The sequence below is a fragment of the Thalassophryne amazonica genome, chromosome 1 (assembly GCF_902500255.1).
Source record: "Thalassophryne amazonica chromosome 1, fThaAma1.1, whole genome shotgun sequence".
Taxonomy (NCBI): domain Eukaryota; kingdom Metazoa; phylum Chordata; class Actinopteri; order Batrachoidiformes; family Batrachoididae; genus Thalassophryne; species Thalassophryne amazonica.
Genome location: NC_047103.1, coordinates 170,041,433 through 170,066,270, shown reverse-complemented (window position 1 = coordinate 170,066,270; position 24,838 = coordinate 170,041,433). Strand labels below are relative to the sequence as shown.

The 24,838-nt window shown below is 41.5% G+C and overlaps 1 protein-coding gene across 1 annotated transcript in view; it reads right to left on the bottom strand.

The window, feature by feature from the left end:
• LOC117517945 (von Willebrand factor D and EGF domain-containing protein-like) overlaps positions 1–24,838 on the bottom strand; it is a 146,014-nt gene that overhangs the window by 22,253 nt on the left and 98,923 nt on the right. The window contains 13 exon segments of the mRNA XM_034179073.1: positions 2,002–2,097; positions 2,329–2,424; positions 5,815–5,910; positions 5,996–6,091; positions 6,661–6,756; positions 8,731–8,826; positions 10,796–10,891; positions 11,000–11,095; positions 12,590–13,055; positions 15,717–16,045; positions 18,856–19,026; positions 21,593–22,033; positions 23,071–23,208. Of these exon segments, the coding sequence (XP_034034964.1) occupies positions 2,002–2,097; positions 2,329–2,424; positions 5,815–5,910; positions 5,996–6,091; positions 6,661–6,756; positions 8,731–8,826; positions 10,796–10,891; positions 11,000–11,095; positions 12,590–13,055; positions 15,717–16,045; positions 18,856–19,026; positions 21,593–22,033; positions 23,071–23,208 (2,313 nt within the window).

Below are 24,838 nucleotides of genomic sequence, written 5' to 3'. Positions count from 1 at the left end.
GATGGCATTACCCTGACCTCTAGTAATACTGTGAGAAATCTTGGAGTCATTTTTGATCAGGATATGTCATTCAAAGCGCATATTAAACAAATATGTAGGACTGCTTTTTTGCATTTACGCAATATCTCTAAAATCAGAAAGGTCTTGTCTCAGAGTGATGCTGAAAAACTAATTCATGCATTTATTTCCTCTAGGCTGGACTATTGTAGTTCATTATTATCAGGTTGTCCTAAAAGTTCCCTAAAAAGCCTTCAGTTAATTCAAAATGCTGCAGCTAGAGTACTGACGGGGACTAGAAGGAGAGAGCATATCTCACCCATATTGGCCTCTCTTCATTGGCTTCCTGTTAATTCTAGAATAGAATTTAAAATTCTTCTTCTTACTTATAAGGTTTTGAATAATCAGGTCCCATCTTATCTTAGGGACCTCGTAGTACCATATCACCCCAATAGAGCGCTTCGCTCTCAGACTGCAGGCTTACTTGTAGTTCCTAGGGTTTGTAAGAGTAGAATGGGAGGCAGAGCCTTCAGCTTTCAGGCTCCTCTCCTGTGGAACCAGCTCCCAATTCAGATCAGGGAGACAGACACCCTCTCTACTTTTAAGATTAGGCTTAAAACTTTCCTTTTTGCTAAAGCTTATAGTTAGGGCTGGATCAGGTGACCCTGAACCATCCCTTAGTTATGCTGCTATAGACGTAGACTGCTGGGGGGTTCCCATGATGCACTGTTTCTTTCTCTTTTGCTCTGTATGCACCACTCTGCATTTAATCATTAGTGATCGATCTCTGCTCCCCTCCACAGCATGTCTTTTTCCTGGTTCTCTCCCTCAGCCCCAACCAGTCCCAGCAGAAGACTGCCCCTCCCTGAGCCTGGTTCTGCTGGAGGTTTCTTCCTGTTAAAAGGGAGTTTTTCCTTCCCACTGTAGCCAAGTGCTTGCTCACAGGGGGTCGTCTTGACCGTTGGGGTTTTACATCATTATTGTATGGCCTTGCCTTACAATATAAAGCGCCTTGGGGCAACTGTTTGTTGTGATTTGGCGCTATATAAAAAAAAAATTGATTGATTGAATTGATTAGACACCATGTTTCTAAGATTTGTGGGGCCAAGTACAATAACTTCAGTTTTATCTGAGTTTAAAAGCAGGAAATTAGAGGTCATCAATGTCTTTATGTCTGTAAGTTTATGTCTTTATTCTGTAAATCAGAGACAAAGATGCTTGGATCAAATAAGGGACAAAGATGCTTGGATCAAATAAGGGACAAAGACGCATGGATCAAATAAGGGACAAAGGCGCTTGGATCAAATAAGGGACAAAGACGCTTGGATCAAATAAGGGACAAAGATGCTTGGATCAAATAAGGGACAAAGATGCTTGGATCAAATAAGGGACAAAGATGCTTGGATCAAATAAGGGACAAAGACGCATGGATCAAATAAGGGACAAAGATGCTTGGATCAAATAAGGGACAAAGACGCTTGGATCAAATAAGGGACAAAGACGCTTGGATCAAATAAGGGACAAAGATGCTTGGATCAAATAAGGGACAAAGATGCTTGGATCAAATAAGGGACAAAGACGCTTGGATCAAATAAGGGACAAAGACGCTTGGATCAAATAAGGGACAAAGATGCTTGGATCAAATAAGGGACAAAGACGCATGGATCAACTCACATTTATCCCAGCAAATGTTTTCCTGATCCTCTAATGGGTCAGATCTCATTCCGTGGATCCATGTGGAACAGCTGCTCTATTCCTGTGACTTTAATGAGCTTTGTTTTTTTTGTTTTTTAAATATTAAATATCACCAGGTTGCCATATTTGCTTAAACTGCCACAACAACAATGGAGGGCAGAAAATGTGGCAAAGCCAGTGCTGGTAGTTCTTCATTGAGAATGTGTGTGTGTGTGTGTGTGTATGTGTGTGTGTACTGCAGGTAGCAGTCAGTCTGTAACGGTGCTGAAAGCGGTCAGTGTGTGTTTTTGTGTGTTAGAGGATACTCACGGCTCTGACACAGCGCGCCTCCCCAGCCGACGGTGCAGTGACAGATGTTGGGCCCGACACATTCTCCTCCGTTCAGACATTTCTGCAGACAGCTGGCTGGGAGGAAACACACGGCAACGTTCAAACAGCACAAACCAAATCCACTACAGCCCCAGAACAGATTTACTTTGTCACATTTAGGACTTGGGGCGGGAAAGCAGATCTTGGTGATGCTGTTTTACACTTTGTTTCCCTCGATTTGTTTTGAAGATCAAATATGATAAAATGTCACGAAAACAGTTTTCAGTCAGTCAAAGTTCAGCTTCTAACCCTCCAAAACACACTTACGTTTGTCGCATCGCTTTCCCTGCCAACCCGACGGGCAGTCGCAAACGTTGGGCTCAACACACCTCCCGCCGTTCATGCACATGGGCTCGCACACGCCTGGACCATCAACAACAACAACAACAACAGATGGGTCAGAGGGCTGAACACGACTTCCTTTTATGACATCATCATGACACCACTTATACCAATCAATCACAAATATTTTGGTGATCAATACAACCTTTGATTATCTCTCTGGCTCTACTAGTCATGGAGATGTTGCAGGTGTTTTCCACACCACGTTTTTGTTGTCCTTTGACCTTGACCTTTGTGCTAGCTGCTCCAAAAGTTAATCATCTCAAGATATTTGCTCAGTAGCGGAGCAGATATGTAGATGAATCATGACTTTGGTTATAAAAACATGAAATTTCGCACAGTGTTCGAGCACACCCTAAAGATAATTTTTTTACTATAGGGGCATCATAGTGGCAGCCATTTTCCAAGATGGCTGCCACGCATTGTTGTTTTATTAACAGCTCAGACTCTAGACCACCAAGGGTCTTGATCCCGGTGCCTAATCCTACATTTTTAATGATGAGGAATGCAGTGGTACTATTTATGCCCACAAACGATGAGTCAGTGAGGTATATTATGGTTTTCGTGGACCGCCACCGTGTCCATCACTGCGGAGTTTTCACATTAGCTCACTGACTCCAAGAGCTTTCATCTAATTCTTTTCAAAATATTACCTAACTTGGGACAGCGATAGAAACAATCCAAAATCTCTCATCAGCCGTTAAAATTTTCACCGAAAACCAGCTGAATTTCTCGAATGGTCTCCGCTCGGATGTGCCTCACAGTTTTTGAAAAAATTTTGATGAAGCACAGCGCCAGTCTCTCAGCAACTTCTCAGACAATGAAAATCAGATGAGGGGGCTGGACCACTCCTCCCACAAGGCGTGCTCACAGGCGAATGACGTCACCGACAGGCGTGGAAAAACTCACGCATGCGCATGAAGGTTCAATAGGCACAAGGCACATTATCTGCCCGATCGTCGGGGCATTGCTACACTGTAAAAAATGACTTGTTTTTACAGGAAAACGCTGGCAGCTGTGGTTACCAGGGAATTCCTGTAAAAAATGCAGCAGCTAAATGTACAAAAAAAGAGAGCTCTTGTTTGTAGATTTAACAGTTCTTTTAATGTGAGTCAGCCGTGGTTCATTCACTGTAAATCCATATACATATTATGTCTGTAATGTTATCTACTGTGCTGCTGTATGTTTTACAGGAATTCCCTGGTAACCACAGCTGCCAGCGTTTTCCTGTAAAAACAAGTCATTTTTTACAGTGTAGCAATGCCCCGACGATCGGGCAGATAATGTGCCTTGTGCCTATTTTGCCAGTGGACAATTTATGTATTCCATCGGTGATGCTGAACATCTGAGCAAGAATACTGTATGTCGTATGATTCACAAGGTAGTACTTGCTCTATCTAAACTGTTGGATGCATTTGTCGTTTTCCCTGGATATTTATCTGCATTGCAAATCAAAGAAGGGTTTCATGCAATCGCGGGTAATTACTAATATCAAAATAGTTCTAATGGATGTCCATTAATTAGGCGAAGTGGGGCTTATCAAGCTATGAATATAAACCTACCGTTCTGAAGGACGTTTTTATATTTCATCTTCACCTGCTGCCAGGTGCGTTTTGCACTGCTATTACATCTGAAATATTGACAGGATTAGGAATAGCAATCATACAGTCAAGGTAGCCTATTTAGGAAACATTAAATTAACCTAAAATTTATTAGTAGGCCTATGGCCACTTCTGAATCGTGTTGCATCTGGGCGTAATTAATGAAAGGTCATTTTTTTTACACATATTAGACATTCCACAGGTTAATCATCTGTAACAGATTTGGGGAACAATTGAATTGTACGTACGCATTTACCCGATCAGCAATACGTTGCCAACAAGCCTGTCTTGCTTTATTGGCAGACGATGTGTTCGATTTCTCCCTTAACATTAATTTAAATTCCTCGTACCTCCGCATAATAATCGTGCATTCTTCTTCGGTAAAGTAAGGTGACCGCGCCATCATTGAAAAATGGTGACGTGTGCTGCAACCCGCCCCTTTTATGTGAACGCGCACAAACTCCAGTTAGGTTAACACAGGTTCAACAAATCAACATCTTAATCAGCGTTGTAGTACCGATTAACACCACTTGAGGAAACCAGGTTTTGTCAACCCCAGTTTAAGAGGTTGCCCCTGGGTTATATCTGAGTAAGGACGTAACCCCGCTTTGTAGTACAGGCCCCAGGTCTCAGAAGATACCGCTCTATCCTCTTCAGACAAAGGAGAACTGGTCACAAAAAAGAAAAACACTCATTTCTTTTGACGCCATACTATGCTGGCAATATCACCCAAGTCATCCAGAGGCATACAGTTTTAACTTATGGTTAAAAATTTAACCAAACTAATTTCGGGCAAGTTATTTAAATTAATGTCACGTCTGAAGTTTTATAAAGTGAAAATATCAGATACATGTTTTAGTTTTAAAGTAATGCACTAATTTTGAAGGTTTTATTGTGGACATGCTGTGTCCAGGTGCATTATGGGTAATCTCAGTACATTCACGACAGAAGAAACACATTTGAGACGCTCTGATCAGGCTCCACACAGACAACAGCATTAAACTCTTTGTATATTGTGCCTAAAACTCTTGTGAATATATTCTCTGGGTTTATAGATGTTGTTATTGTGTTTGTTTTATGTAAAAATGCCAGAAGAAGCCCAGGTTGCTTCTCCACTATTTTCAGTTGGAATCATTGCAATTGATTCCTCTTTGCTCTTTAGAATGCTGCTTATGTCAAACACTGTCTGAAATTCAATGTGCGTTTATTGTCTGAAATTGTCGTTGATGTCTGAAATTCAATTTGCGTTTATTAAATTCCATGCATCTTAAATGCAGCACACACAGATTATTTGGAATTTGGTTTTGGCAAGTTTTCATGGTCTCTACTGCCATCTACTGGCCAGTAGTGTTCATGGCAGTATTCGCCCTAAGTACTGAGCGTCTGGGCACCAGTAGACAGATGGCGGTGTTCTATTTATTTTGACCCCGGTTTACAACATAGCTTTGTTTTGGTTTTTACATAGAATGAGTGAGTCAACCAGTCAGTGTTAGCGGAGGCACATTTTACCCATAATCCCTTTGGCATCTGTGTTTGTTACAAAACTTCAGAATTAGTGCATTATTTAAAATTAAAAGATATAAGACAGAGCTGACATTAATGGAGTTATTCTATCAGTATTAATTTTATTTATAAAATAAAAACCATAAGTCAGCACTGCTTTATTTTACAGGACCTCTGCCTCACGGCGACACTGTTATTGAGTAGAGAGTTGAGCTTCACTGCTTCAAGCTATGTAATAAACAGCAGAGACCACAGAGGACGAGGGGGGCAAACAGGAATTAAAGACAGACTGAGGACAGAGACAGACTTTTCTGGCAGCGTGTCCCCGTGTATCCCTGCAGGCAGGCACAGACGTTGTTCCTCCGGCACAGGCCGCCGTTCTTACAGGAAGGACTGCACATGGCTGCACCAGAGAGCAGACAAACGCTTTTAACGTCCAGCGTGCACGCTGTCTGACCGATTTAGAGACGGCGAAGACGCAGAGTTACCGTTCTGACACCGTGCGCCGTAGAATCCTCGAGGACACTCGCAGGTATTTGGCCGAACACACAAACCTCCGTTCAGACAAACAGGAGAACAAACGGCTGCAGAAAGACAAGAGACACAAATGTCCAACACAGACAACTCACAGCATGCACAGGTAGCCTGCAGGGGGCGCTGGTGCCATATTAGTGTTTCTATTCTGCCTTGTTTTTCTATTATTTTTTAGAGCACGATGGCTGATATATATATATATATATATATATATATATATATATATATATATATATATATATATATATATATATATATATATATATATATATATATATATATATATATATATATATATATATATAAAGAGGCGAAACCTGTGAAGACGAATTTGATGTTTGGCACATCATGCACTTCCTGTTTATGCAAACAAACAGCAGTGCCTTCAGAGATTTTTTTTTTTGTGATTGTTAAAACTTATTGCAGTCGTTTCCTCAACTTGTTCAACACGTGTGTCAAATTCAGCAACACACAACTTCCTGTTAGTGTGCAGGAGTGTGCATGTGTGTGTGTGAGACATGACACCCATTAATAAAAGCACTGAATGCACACATACATCGCCCCCTGCAGGCTGCTTTGGGTCATGTTTTTTGGGGGTTCTGGTTGGACGGGCACTGACCTGTCTGACAGGATGGTCCGGTCCAGCCCGGTGGACACTCACACTCATCTGGAGCCACGCACTGACCTCCGTGATGACAGTGACGAGTGCAAACCACTATAAGCAAACAAACAAACAAACACACAAACAAACATAAAAATGCCACCTGGTGTTTAGGGAGAACCCCACAAAAATCCAACCCACAGGTCCGACTGTGGAACAAACCTGCAACCTAAAGGTTTTGTTGCTCAAACATGGACATCTCCGATATTGCAGGTCATGAATGTCAGTTTATTAGAGCGATCAAAACTATAAAGTCATAAAATTGTGGAGAAATGATCATATTTCAGTATATTTACTACACCGGACTACTTCCAGCCTGTCAAAAAAAAAAAAGCCTAAATAATCTGCTGGAATTTGATTATATTTGCTATTTTTCAATATTTAATTCATGAAAGTGAAATATTTTTCATGGAAAAAAATTCTAAATATTCTCCCACTTTAAAAACAATATTTAAAGTTTATTTGGGTTCCGTTTGTCGCCGTTTATGTATTTGAGCTACAATATCTTTCATTCATGACAAACTTTTTTCCTAAGTATTTTTGTTTACACCCGGATTAAAAAAAAGTTAAATTTATAATTACAGCACCACATTTGTTTTTCAAGGTCAAAGTCCTGTTAGAAGTGACTTTTCATATGATAAATGAGATGTTATCAAATGTCAGGAGGATGTGTTTAGTTCATGGACTTGAATCAAAGTTTTTGGGGTTTTTTTGCGGTGTTGTCAGGTTTTTTTTTTTAAACTTCCTGGGTTTCTGAATTCTTTTTCAGATAATTTTCACAAAACATTGGTTACCTCTGCTGTGCGCAATTTGTCATTTGCATTGTACTTGATATCCGACTGATAACTAGAAGACAAACAGGCTCAAAATTGGATCCTCCGTCCAATTTTGTTTGGAGGATCCTCCTCTGTGCCACTTCATCATGAAGCTGTGTAACTGGGGATACAAAAAGCAAATCATGCACTGTGCACAATTTCTCCAATCACAGCCAAAGAAGCCTATAATGTCTCCTGGGTGGTCTGGGTGTCTTTCCTCACTCGTCACTCAGTTTTTGAGTGACCATCTGCTCCACGCATATTTACCATAGAGTGTCATACTGTTTGTATCTATATTATAATAGCCAAGCAGCCTCTGTGTATGTGTGCGTGGCTTTGATCATGGCAAAACCAGGGAGAGGTGACATTTGCCATTTGGTATGCTTATGTATTTTGGGCCAAGGATGAACGCTGCGACAATGGAAAGTTGATACAACAGGTTTTGAGGTTTTAAATGGTGCTATTGTGGTTCATGTTAGTTTAACAGTGTTGTTAGTGTTATTGATTTATTGTGTTTTTGTAGTTCAACTGGTTTAGTCAGTTTAGTTAAGTGTTATGTTTCTGTTACCATGGGTGACTTAAGTGTCATGTTGGCACCATGAATGAAATATGTATTGGTTTGAATGTCCTCTCTCACAGTCTCTGTTTGCCAAATAAAAAGCACCTGTTTACAACAGAATGCAGAAAAGACAAACAGCTGTGTGTGCGTACATGCAATTTTAATCACGCACAAAGTGTGCAGAGCTGACATTTGCTGTTTGGTATATTTATGTATTTTGGGTCAAGGATGAACAGTGCCAAAAGCGAACGTTGATAGGATTTATATTTTTAGCGAAGCTACATGTATTAGCAAACAACACTGAACAATGGACATTGATATTTACATGCCCCTGGACTCGCTTAGTAAGGGCGTAGCTTTGGCACACCCCAGTCACACCCCCCTCCCCCCTTCACCTGAAGCTAGATCTGCCCCTGGGCATCTTTGATCGAACTCAAAGCTGAAATAATCTGAATTTTGTTTTGTTACAGCCTGAAAATAAAACAAAGTAAAAAAAAGAAGCTTCCAAAACATAAATATAAATTTTTTAATATTGTGCCTGTCTGCACTCAAATTCACATTTTCAGTATCAATACAACATTTTATTGTTGTGTCTGATATTAATTGTTCATAAATAAATTTGAAAATTAAACTAATAATAATTATTAAACTTACTGGTTTCACAGTGAGGTCCAACAAACCCGTAAGGACACAAACACGACTGGCGTCCCACACAGACGCCGCCATTCTCACACGGCGAGCTGCACAGAGCTGCAGAACGTAATGACAAACAAAGAAAATGTTAAACAAAACTAAAATCAAATGAATTCACCAACAATTACAGTGAAAATGACAAGAATTGATTAAACAAAAATGTTAATTCTTTCACAATAAAATCAGAATCTGTTTGAAAATGTTTTCTACATCCGTAACCCGTGAAGCTTTTTTTTTGCAGTCCATTTACCATTTTATATATACGAGGTCTGTTAGTAAAGTATCCGACCTTTTTATTTTTTTCAAAAACCATACAGATTTGAATCACCTGTGATTGCATCAGCCAAGCTTGAACCTTCGTGTGCATGCGTGAGTTTTTTCACGCCTGTCGGTTGCGTCATTCGCCTGTGGGCAGGCTTTGTGTGAGCACTGGTCCACCCCTCTCGTCGGATTTTTATTGCAAATAAATGTCTGAACGATTTGGAGCTTTGCTGCATCAATTTTTTCCAGAAACTATGAGAGACCTCCAGGTGGACACCGTTCAGAAAATTCATATGGCTTTCAGGGACAATTTTATGGGGATTACACAGATTAAGGAGTGATCCAGCCGGTTTAAAGACCGCCCACAGCGTCTCAGAGCGCGCCGTGCTCCAAGCGCCGATCGACAGGCTGAAACAACCAGATCATTTCCAACGTGAAGGCTTTGTTGATCCGGGACGTCGTCTGACTTCCACAAAAATGGCAGGAGACGTGGACATCAGTACTTTTTCGGCACATTCTACTGTTACAGGAGTTTTTTTCATGGAAAGAAAAGCGGACGGATGCGCCACTGTGCCTCTCATGGCGCGGCACAAAACCACCTCCGTGTTGGTCTCACAGGACGACTTTGAGACGGCTGTCGGTGGGTTTTCAGTCGTGTGACTAACCAAGAAATTGTGGATGAGCCTGGACATGCCAGAACATGTCCTGTGAGGCTTCATCACGACACGCGGAGTTCCTCCGCTCCTCTTTCCATGACAAAAACTCCTGTAACAGTGGAATGTGCCGTTCATTTCCAAACTGGACGCTGTGTTTTATCCGGGACGTCCTCTGACTAGCACAGGAATTGCGGAAGACATGGACATCAGTACTTTTTCAGCAGATGTGCGAAGGAATTCCGCGCGTCGCGGTGGAGCCGCATGGCGCAAAGCAACGCCGTGATGAAGCCTCACAGGACATGTTCTGACATGTTCTACATTTTCTGGGTTAGTCACACGACTGAAAACCCACCGACAGCCGTCTGAAAGCCGTCCTGTGAGACCAACACGGAGTTGGTTTTGTGCCACGCCATGGATGCACGGTGGTGCATCCGTGCCGCTTTTCTTTCCATGAAAAAAACTCCTGTAACAGTGGAATGTGCCGAAAAAGTACTGATGTCCACATCTCCTGCCATTTTTGTGTAAGTCAGATGACGTCCCGGATCAACAAAGCCTTCACGTTGGAAATGATCTGGTTGTTTCAGCCTGTCGATCGGCGCTCGGAGTGCGGTGCGCTCTCAGCAGCTGTGGGCGGTCTTTAAACCGGCTGGAGCACTCCTTAATCTGTGTAATCCCCATAAAACCGTCCCTCAAAGCCATTTGAATTTTCCGAATGGTGTCCACCTGGAGGTCTCTCATAGTTTCTGGAAAAAATTGATGCAGCAAAGCTCCAAATCGTTCAGACATTTATTTGCAATAAAAATCCTACAAGAGGGGTGGACCAGTGCTCACACAAAGCCTGCTCACAGGCGAATGACGCAACCGACAGGTGTGAAAAAACTCACGCATGCGCACGAAGGTTCAAGCTTGGCTGACGTAATCGCACGTGATTCGAGTCCATATAGTTTTTAAAAAAAATAAAAAGGTCAGTTTCTTTTCTCACAGACCTCATATATATATATATATATATATATATATATATATATATATATATATATATATATATATTGAATTTAATTTTGAATTTATTAGACACCCATACAACACTCATATACAACAACAAGCTTCACCTTCCTGACAGGTTTCTCCGTGGAAACCTCGGGGGCACTGACACACGGTCGGAGCCACACAAACGCCACCGTTCACACAAGGCGGCTCGCACATCGCTAATATGGAAACACAAACAAAAAGGAAAAGAATCAAATTCAGAACGTCTGAATAAAGAAGGAGAAAGTGGAATACAAAATGTGCTCTTGTGAGCTGACACGCGTCACCTGTCTGACAGTTGTTTCCCGTGTAACCTGGTTTGCAGCGGCACGTGTTGGGCGCCGCGCAAGCCATGTTCCTCCCACATGGATGCTTGCAAACAGCTTGAGACACAGACAGGGGGCGCCACAAACATGTTAATACAGTCTAATTATCAGATCTGGTTTTTGTGTGTTGACAAAACATTTAATTATTAGCAAACTGGTAATTATTAAATGATTAATTATTGTCTGAATATTGATGTACGTAATGGTTGGTGTGCACATCACTTTGCACTGCACGAGTCCCCGCCTCCACGGTTTTTTTTCCGTTTCCCTGTGCAGCAGAACGACTGAGCTACTTACTGTGGCTAACACTGTTAGCATCTGTGCTAACAAGTTGAACCACAGCGACATTATTTCTGTCTGATCACTTTATTAAATGTTCCGTCAGTTTGTCACTCGTTCACTCAGAACTGATGTGTACCTGCATACTGATTTGGCACAAGTTTTACACCAGATGGCCTTCCTGACATAACTACCCATTACATAGAGAATGGGTTTTGAACCAGGAACCTTCTGCTTTGGAAGCAAGTGCACCGCTTGCTTCCATCAAAGGAGATTTTATACATTTGCATAAACAAACAAACAAACAAGAGTTTACTGCGGTAATTGTGTTATCAGTGTGAAATTGATTAGGGCCCTATCTTTAAATTCTTCAGTTTAAAATGCAGAACAGAAACCCATTTGAGACACATCCAAGTATTTGTCTCTATTTCAGTGTGGAGACACACAGAGATGTTGGGTTTATTCGGTCCTTTATTCATGGGTATTTTGTCATGAAATGAACCCATCAGAGCGAGAGACGCCTGGGAGGAGCTTATGGAGTCATGAGGTCACTGGACAGAGGTGTATGTTGATACCAATACCTTTGTAGAAGAACAGCGTCCTGGTGCTCCCGGTCTTACTGTCTGGTTGTCAGACTTGGTCTCTAACCCAGTGACATGCAATGAAAACTGGTTGGTACCAGGTGCATTGGGAGGATGCTTGGATCCCGCTGGAATGACTTTGTGTCAAACAAGTGGTTACTTGGTGAAACTGGGATGAGGAGGGAACATCAGCTCGCACGTTTTGTCCATGTGGTGCTTTTTTCTGTTTGTGATCCAGCGTGCAGGTGCCTGAGTGTTGAGGACCCCAGCAGCTGGAGAAGATCAAGGACACGCTCATGTTTCACCTGGCTGCAACAGGTGGAGGGCTAATTTTGGGAAGTGGGAATGGACTGGTTGTCTGCCTGGGTGGTTGTCATCCAGGATCTTGAGCAGTTCCCTGGCTTGGTCAATGTAGTGATGCACAACGCTGGAACATGCTCCCATACCTGAAACATCCTGGGGAACAGTCTGACATGACCCAATTAACTAACCAGAATACTGAAAACAAGACCCATTAAGTCATATAAAAGTCAACTGTTTGCTAACTAGCTAAGCTAACTTTGGAAAAATGGCTATGTGGTCAGGATCAGACTGATACCTAATATCAGATACTGTGATTTCTAGAAAATAGGATGAGTTGATTCGTGAGTCCTTGTGTGGAGACGGTGAGTTCGGCGGTGTGGCACCGTACCTCGACATGTTTGTCCGTGTCCGATATATCCAACAGGGCACCTCCCACAATGGAAGCCCCCATCCGGTGCTGGCTCACACTGGACACCGGGGAAGCACGGCCTGTCAGCACAGGACAACACCGGCCTGATCCTCTGTGGTGGACCAGCTCTGCGGAGTGAGGTGCTGGTGCTGTGGGCGGGTCTGCCCGGCATTGTGAGGGTCAACCCCGGTATCAATGATGGCAGCTCTGGGAGTCCAGGTTCCACCTCATCGCCATCTGCAGAGAATTCTGACTCGGACAGCAAGTAGGACACCGCGGTTAGTGCTGCTGTCAGTGGCCGGTCTGGTTGAGGAGCGGTCCAAGGTTTGACCCGGGTGGGCATCATGTGGTTGAGTTGTGGGTGGGTTTCGTGCTGAGAAATGGGTGGAGTTACTTTGTTATGAGGCACAGAACCTTTCACTTCTCCGTGGAACAGCTGGAAGATCTGGAAGGATGGAACATGTTTACTTTCTTAGCAGTTACTCAGATTTTTTCATCCTGACTGTTGGTTTGTTCTGGAACTGCGTCAAAATGACATGTTTGTAAACAATTTAGCAAGAGACAGACTAAGTTTAAAACAATCGTTAGTTACAACATCATGAAAAAGCTGGAACCTTTTGACCTTTTATGGACTGAGGGGAGCTATAACACTAATTTGTGTCTTCAGAATTCAAACTGGCATCACAGACTTAGAGTGTACTGACACGATGCACCCTGGACCAGACCCAAGCCCGTTTCCCCCACAGTTCATCTGAGTGCTCTGGCCTGCTGTAATTTAACAATTACTATTAATATTATTATTACTACTTGGATAATACAGTCTTCAATTCATTCAGCAACATTTTGGTTAAAAACGGGTCTGGTTCCTGCAATCAGTGAGCACAGCCACAAGATATTTCCTCAGTATCTGCAGCCTCCATGAAAGTCTTATCATGCGTGCAGTATGATTGACTGAAGAATCCTTTATTGCATAATTTATTCAGATGGGACAGGGTTTAGTGAAGTAAGTGTTACTTCTTCAGTAAGTTTTTCAGTTTTTTTTTTTTTTTTGGTCATGTCCGAATCACAATGAACCATTTCAGTCAGTTCCACAGATTGTGTGCATCCGTACCACTAGTCCCGCCCCTTTTACTTTCTGTAAAACGACCCATGAAAATGACCTGAGGTTATATTAATCCCATGTGAACTTATGTGTCTGTGTAAAATGAGCTTCCTGCTTTTATCTGAAGCGTGAAGCCATGCAAAGAAGCATTTGGGAAACACATTGTGTGTCTTTGAATCACCTGCTTTGTCTCACACATAACGTCTGTGAAGTTCACTGCACTGTGTGCAGATAAAAAATAAAGTCAGTGGGACAGGACACGTCTGTTTGTGTCTGAATGAAAGGTGTTCAGACCACCTGCGCTGCATTGGGCATAAGCAGTCGCGCCAAACAAGCCACAAGGAAACAGAACATTTGAAGCTATGTGATCGAAAATGACTGCAGATATGGATCCACTCCTTCAGAGCTGAGAACAAACATCTGGGCACAGATCCGAGTGTGAGTTCGCTCTTCATCCAGCCCAGCTTTCCTTAATGGCCTGCAGAGCAGACAGGCTGATGTTTCTGTGGTAGAAACCGTCTCAGTGCTGCTAAAGAGAACATTTGCTGCTTCAAGAACGCGTCCTGGGAGAAATGTTGGACTCACCTTTGGACAGTGGTGGGCACAGGTCCGCTAATCCACTAACCGCTAATTAGCAAAGCTAACTTTTTCATTAGCGGATGATCTTATCAGACAATTTTTAAAACTATCAGTGGATTAATTAGCTTCCGTTAAATTTAGTTCCACTAACATTTCTTTGTTGGCACAGTGAGTAAAACTGAACAGTCAAAAATGTTTCGTAAACCCTAAAACTAAGCATTAATTCTGTTCTGTCAAATGTTTTGCAACAGCCAGGCTGCTGTAAGGAGCTCTGCCCTCCCCAGCAGAAGGAGGCGGGCGAGAACGACGTCATTTACTTTTAACATACAGCAGCTCAGACAGTGGCAGAAGAGGTAAATCGCAAAGTCGTTTTCACTCATGGTCACAACATAACTCTTCACCAAACTAACTACATTCCTTGAACTATAAAAAGACAACAAATCTATAACACTAACAACACTCTTAAACTAACATGTATTACAATAATAATAATAAAAAACAAACAAACCTGAACCCCCATAATGCATTGCTGCTATGCATTATGATCGACAGTCTATCTGCTTTAAAAGACAGCGCGTACATGCAAACCTTTACTTTTTTAAGTGAAAAGACACTTAAATTTGTCTCACTAATACCTGAAAATGCAAAGAGGGTAATCTACAAATAGTCCTTGATTTGCACGCGTTTTGTGATCCACAAACACAAATTTCCGATTTGTAACTTGTGTGTTGGTTTTTACAAATAGATGTGTATTTTGTAGATATGTAATTTTTTTCCATTTGTAAAAAAAAAAAAAAAAACAAACAAAAAAAAAAAAAGCACCTGCAAAACTGAACATTCTGTTTGTGAAGTGTGGCTCAGCATGTTGGCTGCATCCTTTAGATGGCAGTGTTCTATGTGTTTTGATGGGGGGGAATAAAATGAGCCTGATTTCCCATAATGCATTTGGCGCTTGTGTCGGTTTAACACTCAAACCTTCTTTCTTCTTTCTTCTTCATTACTTTAAAAGTGAGATATTTTCACTTTGTAAAAATGACAGAGTTGCTGTTAATGTGTTGATAAACTGTCTGGAATGATTCTGTTTATAAATGAAACCATAAGTGAAAGTGCCTTATGTTTTATCTACACTGCCACCATGAAAGATAAGTCAGCTGTCTTTGCAGCAGCTGACAGGGTGTTTAAAGACATAAGTGCTGCATTTAATTTACTCAGAAGCTTCTGCTGTGTTAAGTTGCTGATAGTGTGTCAAGTCAATACTGGAAGTTAGTAGTTAGTTGTAACTTCTGCTAATTTTTTTTAGGAGTTTATCGGTGTAATGTTATAAAAGTTAACTTTTCAGTTAGCAGATTAGTGCTAATCGAAGCTAAGTTTTTGGTTAGCTGTGCCCACCACTGTCTTTGGAGCAGTCACGTGAGGAGCCCTCACCTCGCGGGAGCTGCTGAAGCTCGTGGTGGAGTCCTCCTTGGTACTGGACTTGGCTGTGTTTGTTTTTAGATGGAGGTCAGTGACTGATGTTTTGGGACCATTTCTTGAAGCGACAGTAAAAGCGTCTCTCCTCCCACTTGAGTCTTCCTTTCCTGAAGCCTGGTGCAGCTCACCGCCCCGGTTCCGTCTGGTGACGGGCGAGGACAGATGCTTGATACCGTGGCGAGCGGGAACGACAGGCAGGTGGAGCTGGGAGACTCTGTTGTTGCTGCTGTGTGAGGGCTGGCTGGGTTTGCTCACGGACTGTTGCTGAGGAAGATGACTGGATGCTGTGAAACGACAGGAAATGACATCATCAGTTCTGGTAAGTTGAGATGCAGCCGAGTATTTGGGGATTTAAATTAAGTAGTTCTGTTTTAGAGGTTGTCATTTCCTGCGTGTTATTGGACAATTCTGCCATTGGCTTGTGTGCACGTGCAGTTTGGACTCAGGACACATGCACGGGGTCTCTGCGTGTTTAGAAGGATTTAAATATGAAGAGAAAATGTCGCCATAAACACAAGAATTAATCTGACGGCTTTTGTCTGTGGTTCTAAATGGAACTCAGGAACCAGTTCCAGCATCAGCCAGAACACGTCCGTCTCCATCCATCAGGTGTTGCCAACTCCTCAGTAAGAAACGTAGCTATTGGCTGTCCTGAACATCGCCAGAAGTCGCTAAATGATGTCATCAGCTAATTTGCATATTACGACATCATAACAGATGGAGGAATAAAAACGTGGGAGAGATCATTAAACACATTATCAACGTTTTTAATATTGTTTAATAAATTCCATATTCAAAAATGCAGAATATTGAAAAGGAATTTACACAGACTTCAGGCTGAATCTGAACAATATATAAGCAGTATTAAGCTTATAGACTCTCCCAAATATCATAAAACTGTCACACTCTATAAGGAATTTTTTGAAAAGAATTAATGTTAAAGAATGCCTTTACTTTTGTTTTTGTACAATGTATTTAATTTTTTCTATCTCTTTCTATTCATAATGAAAATACTGTGAGTATTATTGTGGCCTCGTCCTTTGTTCGTTTACTGTTAATGTATTTGTTGAAATACAGTTTTGAAAAAAAAACATTGTGGGAGAGACAAAAAAAGTGATTCTTGGTTTCCTTATTTATTTTGCCATTAAAATTGGCTATCACGCCTCAAAATAAAATAACTTCTCAAGGCCAGCTAGGGCTTCTCAAAGTCTGGAGACTAATTAATCACAGCACAGCAAACGAGGTGAGTCGGCTGAACGAGTCCGAGTCACTCAGGTTTGCCATTCAATGTGGGAACAGCCGCGGAGGCATCGCGCGTGCGTGTTTGAACACAGAGGATTGTAGATATCCCTCCGCTCAGCGCTTTGGGCTCTGTGGCTTTGCAGCTGCAGGCTGCAGCTCGGTGAGAACAGAGACTAGATCAATACGTGCTTTCACTTTTGAGTCGCTAAACACCAGAAAGTCTCGAGTGATGCCAGGAAATGTAGCTAGATTTGGTGATGTTTCAAATCTGGACCAGTTCTGTCTCTGAATTTTCTTCTCTCTGTATGTAATCTTGTGAAATCTCCCTCCCAGAGGGTGTTCTTGATTTGGCCAACCGCAGTGAAAGCTTGCACCTATCTGGTATTTCGGATCAGTATCAGTTCAATGTTGGCCAAAATTACTGGGTCGGATACTGGGGGTTGTCTGTGAGTTGAATATTTCTTTGAGAGTTTGAGTTGATGTTTTGTTAGTTTCCTAGTTTAGCAAAGTTCATCCAGACAAATATCTGCTGATCTGTGTGTTGTTGTGGTTCTGGACAAATATGATACACAGTAAAGGGATTTAACGGAGCTTCTCTGCTCCTGAGAAAACATCAGGAAATCTGCTGTTACAACCGGGCAAAGAGTCAAAAACAATATTCTGCAGCTCAACAGATCCAGACATTCTGATTTATCTACAACTTTACGTCAGACCAAAAAAGACATCAGAGAAACAAAAACATCACATTTTATGCCACTCTTTACACATCAGAGATTCCTCCCAACTCTGAAAGTATATGTACCAATTCCTTGATGACCTAGAAATCCTTGCAGTTGATACTTTTACAGCAATAGAAGTTGATGCTCCCCTTAATCTAGAAGTTTTATTCTTGATTAACTTGTTACAGTCAGGCAAATCCCCTGGCCCTGATGGATTCCCTTCTGATTTTTATAAGAAGTTTCACATGAAATTAGCCCCGTTACTTTTGTCAGTTTTTTGAGGAATCATTTGAACAGGGTCCTCTCCTCACAATGCTGAGACAGACCTCCATTTCATTACTGTTCAAGGATGGAAAAGATCCCACTTCCTACTTATTAACCTCCTTCATGTGGATATGAAATTTTGGCCAAACTATTAGCGTCCCATATAGACGGAATCCTCCCTTCTATTATATTAAATGAACAGACTGGTTGTATCAAAGGAAGGCATTCCTTCTTTAATATACTGTACTTCAAACACCATAGTAATCTCCCTGAAGTGGTAATTTCATTGGATGCTGAAAAAGCATTTGATAGAGTAGAATGGGAGTACCTTTTCACAGTCCTGAAGAAATTTGCTTTTGGCAGTACATTTATTTCTTGGATTCATCTCTTGTATACTTCCCCCCTAGCTTCTGTCTGTACCAATAATATAAAATGCAACTATTTTACTCTGTCTCACAGTACACATCAAGGTTGTCCCCTCTCCCCTTTACTTTTTGCTTTAGCAACAGAGCCACTATCAGTTAGTCTCAGAACCTCTTCCTTGTTCCAGGGTGTGACTCATGGGAGTACAGAACACAGGGTTGCTCTGTATGCAGACGATTTACTTTTATATGTCACAAATCCAACTAGTCATTTAACATGTATTATGGCAGTACTCCAAAGGTTTGGCTCTTTTTGTACCCATCTACAGGAAGGGGCAGAGCTTGAAAAATTTCCAATAATTCTTTTAATTTTTCTTTTTAAAAATGCTTTAAAATGACAATAAGACACCTGACCACAGCCATTTGCTACAAGACGACAGAATCACTCCATATTTCGCCATCTGATGTCAAACATATTTTCAAAAGCTAAAAAGAAACAAATGTTACCTGCTTTGGTGTTCTTTGTGCAGATGCGTCCGTTGCCATAGAGACCAGGCGGGCAGTGGCCACAGGCGTAGCCAACGTGTGGTGGCCTACGGTCAATGCACAGAACCCCGGGGAAACAGGGCCGACTGGCACATGTAGCTGACCCGTTCAGAACACCAGAACGACCAGAACCTGCAAACATAAACTGCGGTCACTTATCATCTGAAGTGCTCTTGAGCCTGACCTCTGACCTTGGATGGAATTTGGAACTAATTTTGAAATAACTCATCACAAAACAAATACAAAGCCTGCACTAAACCATGTTTCCCTGGACAACAATAAACTTACACGTAACAATTTTCTGCCGAAGGCTTTGACAAAGTACAGTTCACTTATTTTGATCTTTGACCTCAAAATCAAAAGGCTTCTTGGAGTCAGTATATTGAACGCACATACTGAGTTTGGTCACAATGGAGCAGTTTAAAAAGAAGTTATTGTCCTCACAAGATTTTGACAAAGTACGCTCCAGTGACAGTGATCTTTGACCTTTTGACCCCCCAAGTCAATTGGCTACTTGGGGTCACTGTGCATATTACATATATCGACTTTGGTGACAATCAACTGAAGTTATGTTGATCACAACTGAAAGGTCGCATGACTGACTGACTCCGCCCACATAGGCTATATATAAACAGATTATATATAAACAGCAACTGTGACCTTTTTTTTAGGGGTTTGGGAACTTTTGTTAATATTCTTTGATTATTACTCATATAATACTCATATGTTATGGATTAAACAATGAACTAGAAGCACTCAGAGAGTGCAAACCTCCGCCAAGGCCATGGGGTCACTGACGCCATGGATAGCAGAATGACTGGATAGCATGTATCCTTAGCGCTTGGCATCACAGTTTATTGCAACTTGCACCTTTCCCAGAAGCTACTGTCATCTGAGCACTGATATTGATATTGCATGTGCTTATAGACAAAAACAAATAAGAGACAAAATTCAATTTATTATTCAACTAAACTGCAAATATATGATTTTTTTAACATTTATGAAACACTTCTCTAAACAAGGCCATAGGGTCACTGACCCTAAAGAGATTCCCTCCTTGGCACAGTGATCTATTTCTTTTTGTCTCTTTCTCTAAAATTGTATATAATAATCATTAGATTATTAATATATAAACAAAAATAAATTTAAGAAATATTACAATTTGAAAACAAATGCACCCGAACGTGATGACAGCTGCAACTGCTTAATGCTAACTTTTAACATTGAAAATGCCATAGAGATGCTAATGTGTTACCATCGGGATCCGGATCGTGATCCGGATCAGCACTAAAATTTAATCACTTGTTCCTCTTGTCATTTCCAACCACTCCACAAAATTTCATCAAAATCCGTTCAAAACGTTTTGAGTTATCCTGCTGAAAAACAAACAAACAAACAAACGCGACCGAAAACATAACCTCCTTGGCGGAGGTAATTAATTAAGTAAAACTGTATTTCATTTATCTGTGACCTAATAAGTGGTTGAAGATGAGTGAGTGAGTGTGTTTAATTGATTATCCATCATCCATCCATCCACTGTTTTCTATACCCGCTTACTCCAATTATGGGTCGGGGGCTGGAGCCTATCCCAGCAGTCACAGGGTCGTGAGGCGGGTTCACCCTGGACAGGACACCAGTCTGTCACAAACAAACACATTCACACCTACGGACAATTTAAAGTTTTCAGTCCAACTAACCTGCATGTCTTTGGACATGAGAGGAAGACTGTGTCTCCGACTGAACGTCCCCCCCGTAAAAATCATTCCGTCCTGCCTTCACTGCGCATGCGTCGTCAGCCGCGGTTCACTGATTATCACCTCGTTTCTGCTTCAAACTGCCTCCAGTCATCATCTGTCTCAGTGACAGATATCTGAAGCTTTTGTACAACAATCATTTCCACATAAACTCAGTCTTATTTCATCATAAAAGACGAAGGAAATGATCAGAGTGCTGTGGCTACACGAGCTGCTAGCTGATGCGTTCTCTGCGCGTTTGTCATTTCAAAGCGTCACAGAGTGTCGTCTCGTTTCTGGTTAAAACTGAAGATGATTTAAGAGGTTTTATCTTCATCATCTGATGGTTAATAATCCCATTAATCCATTTGATCGCTTTGGGTGAAGAGAGTCCGTCTCAGATGAGCTTCTGAGCTCCAAAATGACGCATGCACAGTGGAGGCAGGGCGGACCAATTCTTAGGGGCGGACCGTTCAGTTTGCGACACCGGAGCACCCGGAGGGAACCCACACAGACACAGAACATGCAAACTCCACACAGAAAGGCCACAGGTGGGAATCAAATCCATGACCTTCTTGCTGTGAGACAACAGTGCTAACCACTAAGCCACTGTGCTTCTTTTAATTGATTATGTTTCTTGAATTTATCTTCTGTTAGTTTTGATCTTGTTGCTCTGGGTCAAAGGCAGGACTGAGACCTTGGGCTTGATGTGGATCTGGATTTATCCACCGATGCTGAAGCATCAACTTTGACGCGCACGGCTTCATTTGATTTTGTAACTCACAGAGCGTTAAAGCCATTTCTTGTTGTATTTGACCTCTAAAAAGTGAACAAGAAGCAACAGGATGATCTTGAGTTCAAAAACGTATAATTAAACATGATCGATGTAAAACTAAGAGCTTTTTATTTTTCCTGGGGACGTCCTAAATGATGGAGTGGGCGGAGTCGGCGGTAAACATGCTCACCAGCAGGAGGCTGATCTTCACCGGACGTCCTGGCAGCCGTTTCACTGGGCGGGTTAGAGGTGATTTGGATCTGTGTAGTTCCTGATATGTTCTTGGAAGTGTCTGTGTTGGCCTGGGAATAGTTTGGATCTATTTCTTTTCTCAAATCATCGTTCAGCGTTTGTTTAGTCCATGAGACGCTCTTGTTAGTCTCTGATATAGTCCGTCCCAGACTATTTCTTGGAATGTTCCTCCAAGTGTTGGTCTGTGTTTCTGATCCATCTGGGTCTGTTCTTGGAATTTTTTTTGCCTCCTCAGCTCTCATCTGCAGGGAGTTCCCACTTAAAGTCTTTGGGAAAGTCTCTGTTTTAATTCCTGGTGAGTGCAGCGGAACATCTGGAATCTTTTGGACGTCCGTATGAGGAACAGATGTGGGAGAGTCAGTGAGCGGCCTGATCACAGCTGTAAGAAGAAAGACACAGGACAAACATCACAGATGGAAATCCAACATAAACAACATCTCAAGGATTGTACAAACTTCGGAAATTGTGCAGAGTTCTATATTTTCCACACTATAAGTTACAGGTGTCAAAAAAGAAAAAAGAAAAAGGAAAAAAAATGCACTGTGAAGACCAAAAAAAAAAAAAAGTGCATAAGTTGCACTTTTTTTTATTGCAAGTGGAGCTCAATCATAACACAGCATGTCCCTCTGGGCAAGTTAAACAAGGACAGGAACTCAGCAAAACACATGTGCACACCCCAGCCTGTGCTGTTACTTAACTTAAGGACTTTTAAATTCCAAAAATACGCACAGATTGCTGTCTCGCCACAACATGGAGACGTTAACAGTGGATTTATGCAGGAAGCCCTCAGCTGGTGGTGTGTAACATAAGGACTGTTAAATTCCAAAAATATAGCAATGGACAACACACTGGATGTTATTTGATGCAATTTGGACTATTGTTGTCTTTTATACTTTAATAATACTATTAATTTAATGTTTTTACTCTTATTATTAATATAATTTTATATTATTTGATTTGTTTAGTAATTTGATTCTTGGCAAAACCATAATAATATTTTTATTATTATTATTGCAACAACAATTGGAGTATAAACTACAGGAACTCCCTAAATAGTAAAACAAAACGGTAATTTATACTCAGGAAATTATGGTAACTGAACAAAAGCGATGAAAATAGTGATAATTAAATCCAGGATCTTGGATCGATCTCTCTCAGAGGTTCCAGCATTAAGTTTAGTGAACTAATGCTGGAACATCTTGTGGTTTTGCTGCACAAAGACAAAAATACAGCATCAAGTTCAGATCAGATCTTCAGTGTTCTTATAACTGGAACTAAACACAGAAGATTGAAGATCCTGTTTTCTGGATAAACTGAACAAATGTCCCTTGTTGAGTTTTTGAAATATGTTTTGATTGACTGAACATGTAAACAAGCAACAGGATTTAAAAGATTTCTGCCGACATGCACGCTTACCACTACACGCTGTCCCATTTCCCAGCATGCCTTTGGGGCAGGGGCTGCAGCTGTAGGAGCCGAAGGTGTTGAAACACTGAACTCCAGGAAAGCAGGGCTTCATCTCACATTCATCAATATCTTCCAGACACAGTCCACCTGGTGGGATCACGTATGACTGTAAACCTTCGGTGTGTTAAATGTTCTGCAGCTGTAGTCGTATAACGGCCATCGGCCCAACAGAACCCAACAGAAGCTGCACTCATAAGGTCAGAATGTTGTTACAAGAAGAAATGTTTCAGGGAAAGTTTTTACAGCAAAGACAAAAAAAAAGGCTGTTATACGTATAATCCATTCATCAAACCAGAGATCCGACCAAATCTCGTTTATGTGATTCAGTGATATAGTTCAGACGAGAAGATGAACAGGGAGTGACAGCTTCCAGCTCCAGTGTGTGTGTGTGTGTGTGTGTGTGTGTGTGCACTAAAAAAAAACAACATGGGTGGTGTTGTTTTTATTTTACATGAACCTAAGTCTAACATGTAGCTTCTATGATATAAAATCAAGTTTTATGGTCAAAATCATGTAGTTTTAACATAACATGCACCGACCTAAAATCTAACTTGGTCAGTGAACATAATAAAATTATGGAAAGTTTTTCCACCCAAGTAAAATGCGTTAAAGTAGCCAGAAACAATTTTGCTGAGTGACCTAAATATAAATTTGTTGGCTCAACATGATGAATTTGCGTTACTGTTACTTAATGACCATGGGTCAGACCAACTAGATTTGTAAGGGTAAATGTAACAACAACAACAACAAAAAAACAGTAAGTTTGAGTGCAAACAGTTGTTTGCACTCAGGGTCGCCACAGCAAATCCAAGATGGATCTGCATAAATTGTGCTGATCCAACACAGCAAAGTTACATTGACATGTAACTGTACTATTTTAAAAGTAGTTGTAACTACCTTAATAAATTAAGTAACTTGTAATCATAACAAATATGTTTGAATGGCTCACGGACATTACCTCAGTGTGTTACATTTACCCTTACAGGGCAGCGGGTGGTGGCCAAGTGGTTAGTGTGCTTGGTTTCAGTACGGAAGGTTCCTAGTTCAAACCCCAGCCCTGTCGCATTTCTCCAAATAATGTGGAGTTGCATCCGGTGTAAAACCTGTGCCGATTCAACATGCAGATCCATCTCAGATTTGCTGTGGCGACCCTGAGTGCAAACAAGGGAGCAGCTGAAGGGACCTACTTTTCATTTTTTACCCTCACAAATCTAGCTGGCCTGAACCATGGTAATTAGGTAACAGTAACGCAAAGTCATCATGTTGGCCCAAAAAATTTGTGATTACATCAGACATGCTTGAACCCTCGTGGGCATGCGAGAGTTTTTTCACGCCTGTCGGTTACGTCATTCGCCTGTGGGCAGTCTTTGAGTGAGGAGTGGCCCACCCTCTCGTCATTTTTTTCATTGTTTAGGAATGGCTCAGAGACTGCTGCTTTGGTTGATCAAAATTTTTTCAAAAATTGTAAGGCACAACTGAGTGGACACCATTCGATAAATTCAGCTGGTTTTCGGTAAAAGTTTTAACGGCTGATGAGAGATTTTGGTCTGTAAGTGTCGCTTTAAGGACGGCCCACGTTGCCTGACAGCGATCTGCGCTCTGAGGCGGCGTCGTCTCGCTGTTTCAAGCTGAAAACTTTCACATTTCAGGCTCTGTTCACCCAGGTCGTCGTCAGAGAACAGAGAAATTTCAGAAGAGGTCGGCATGAGGAGTTTAT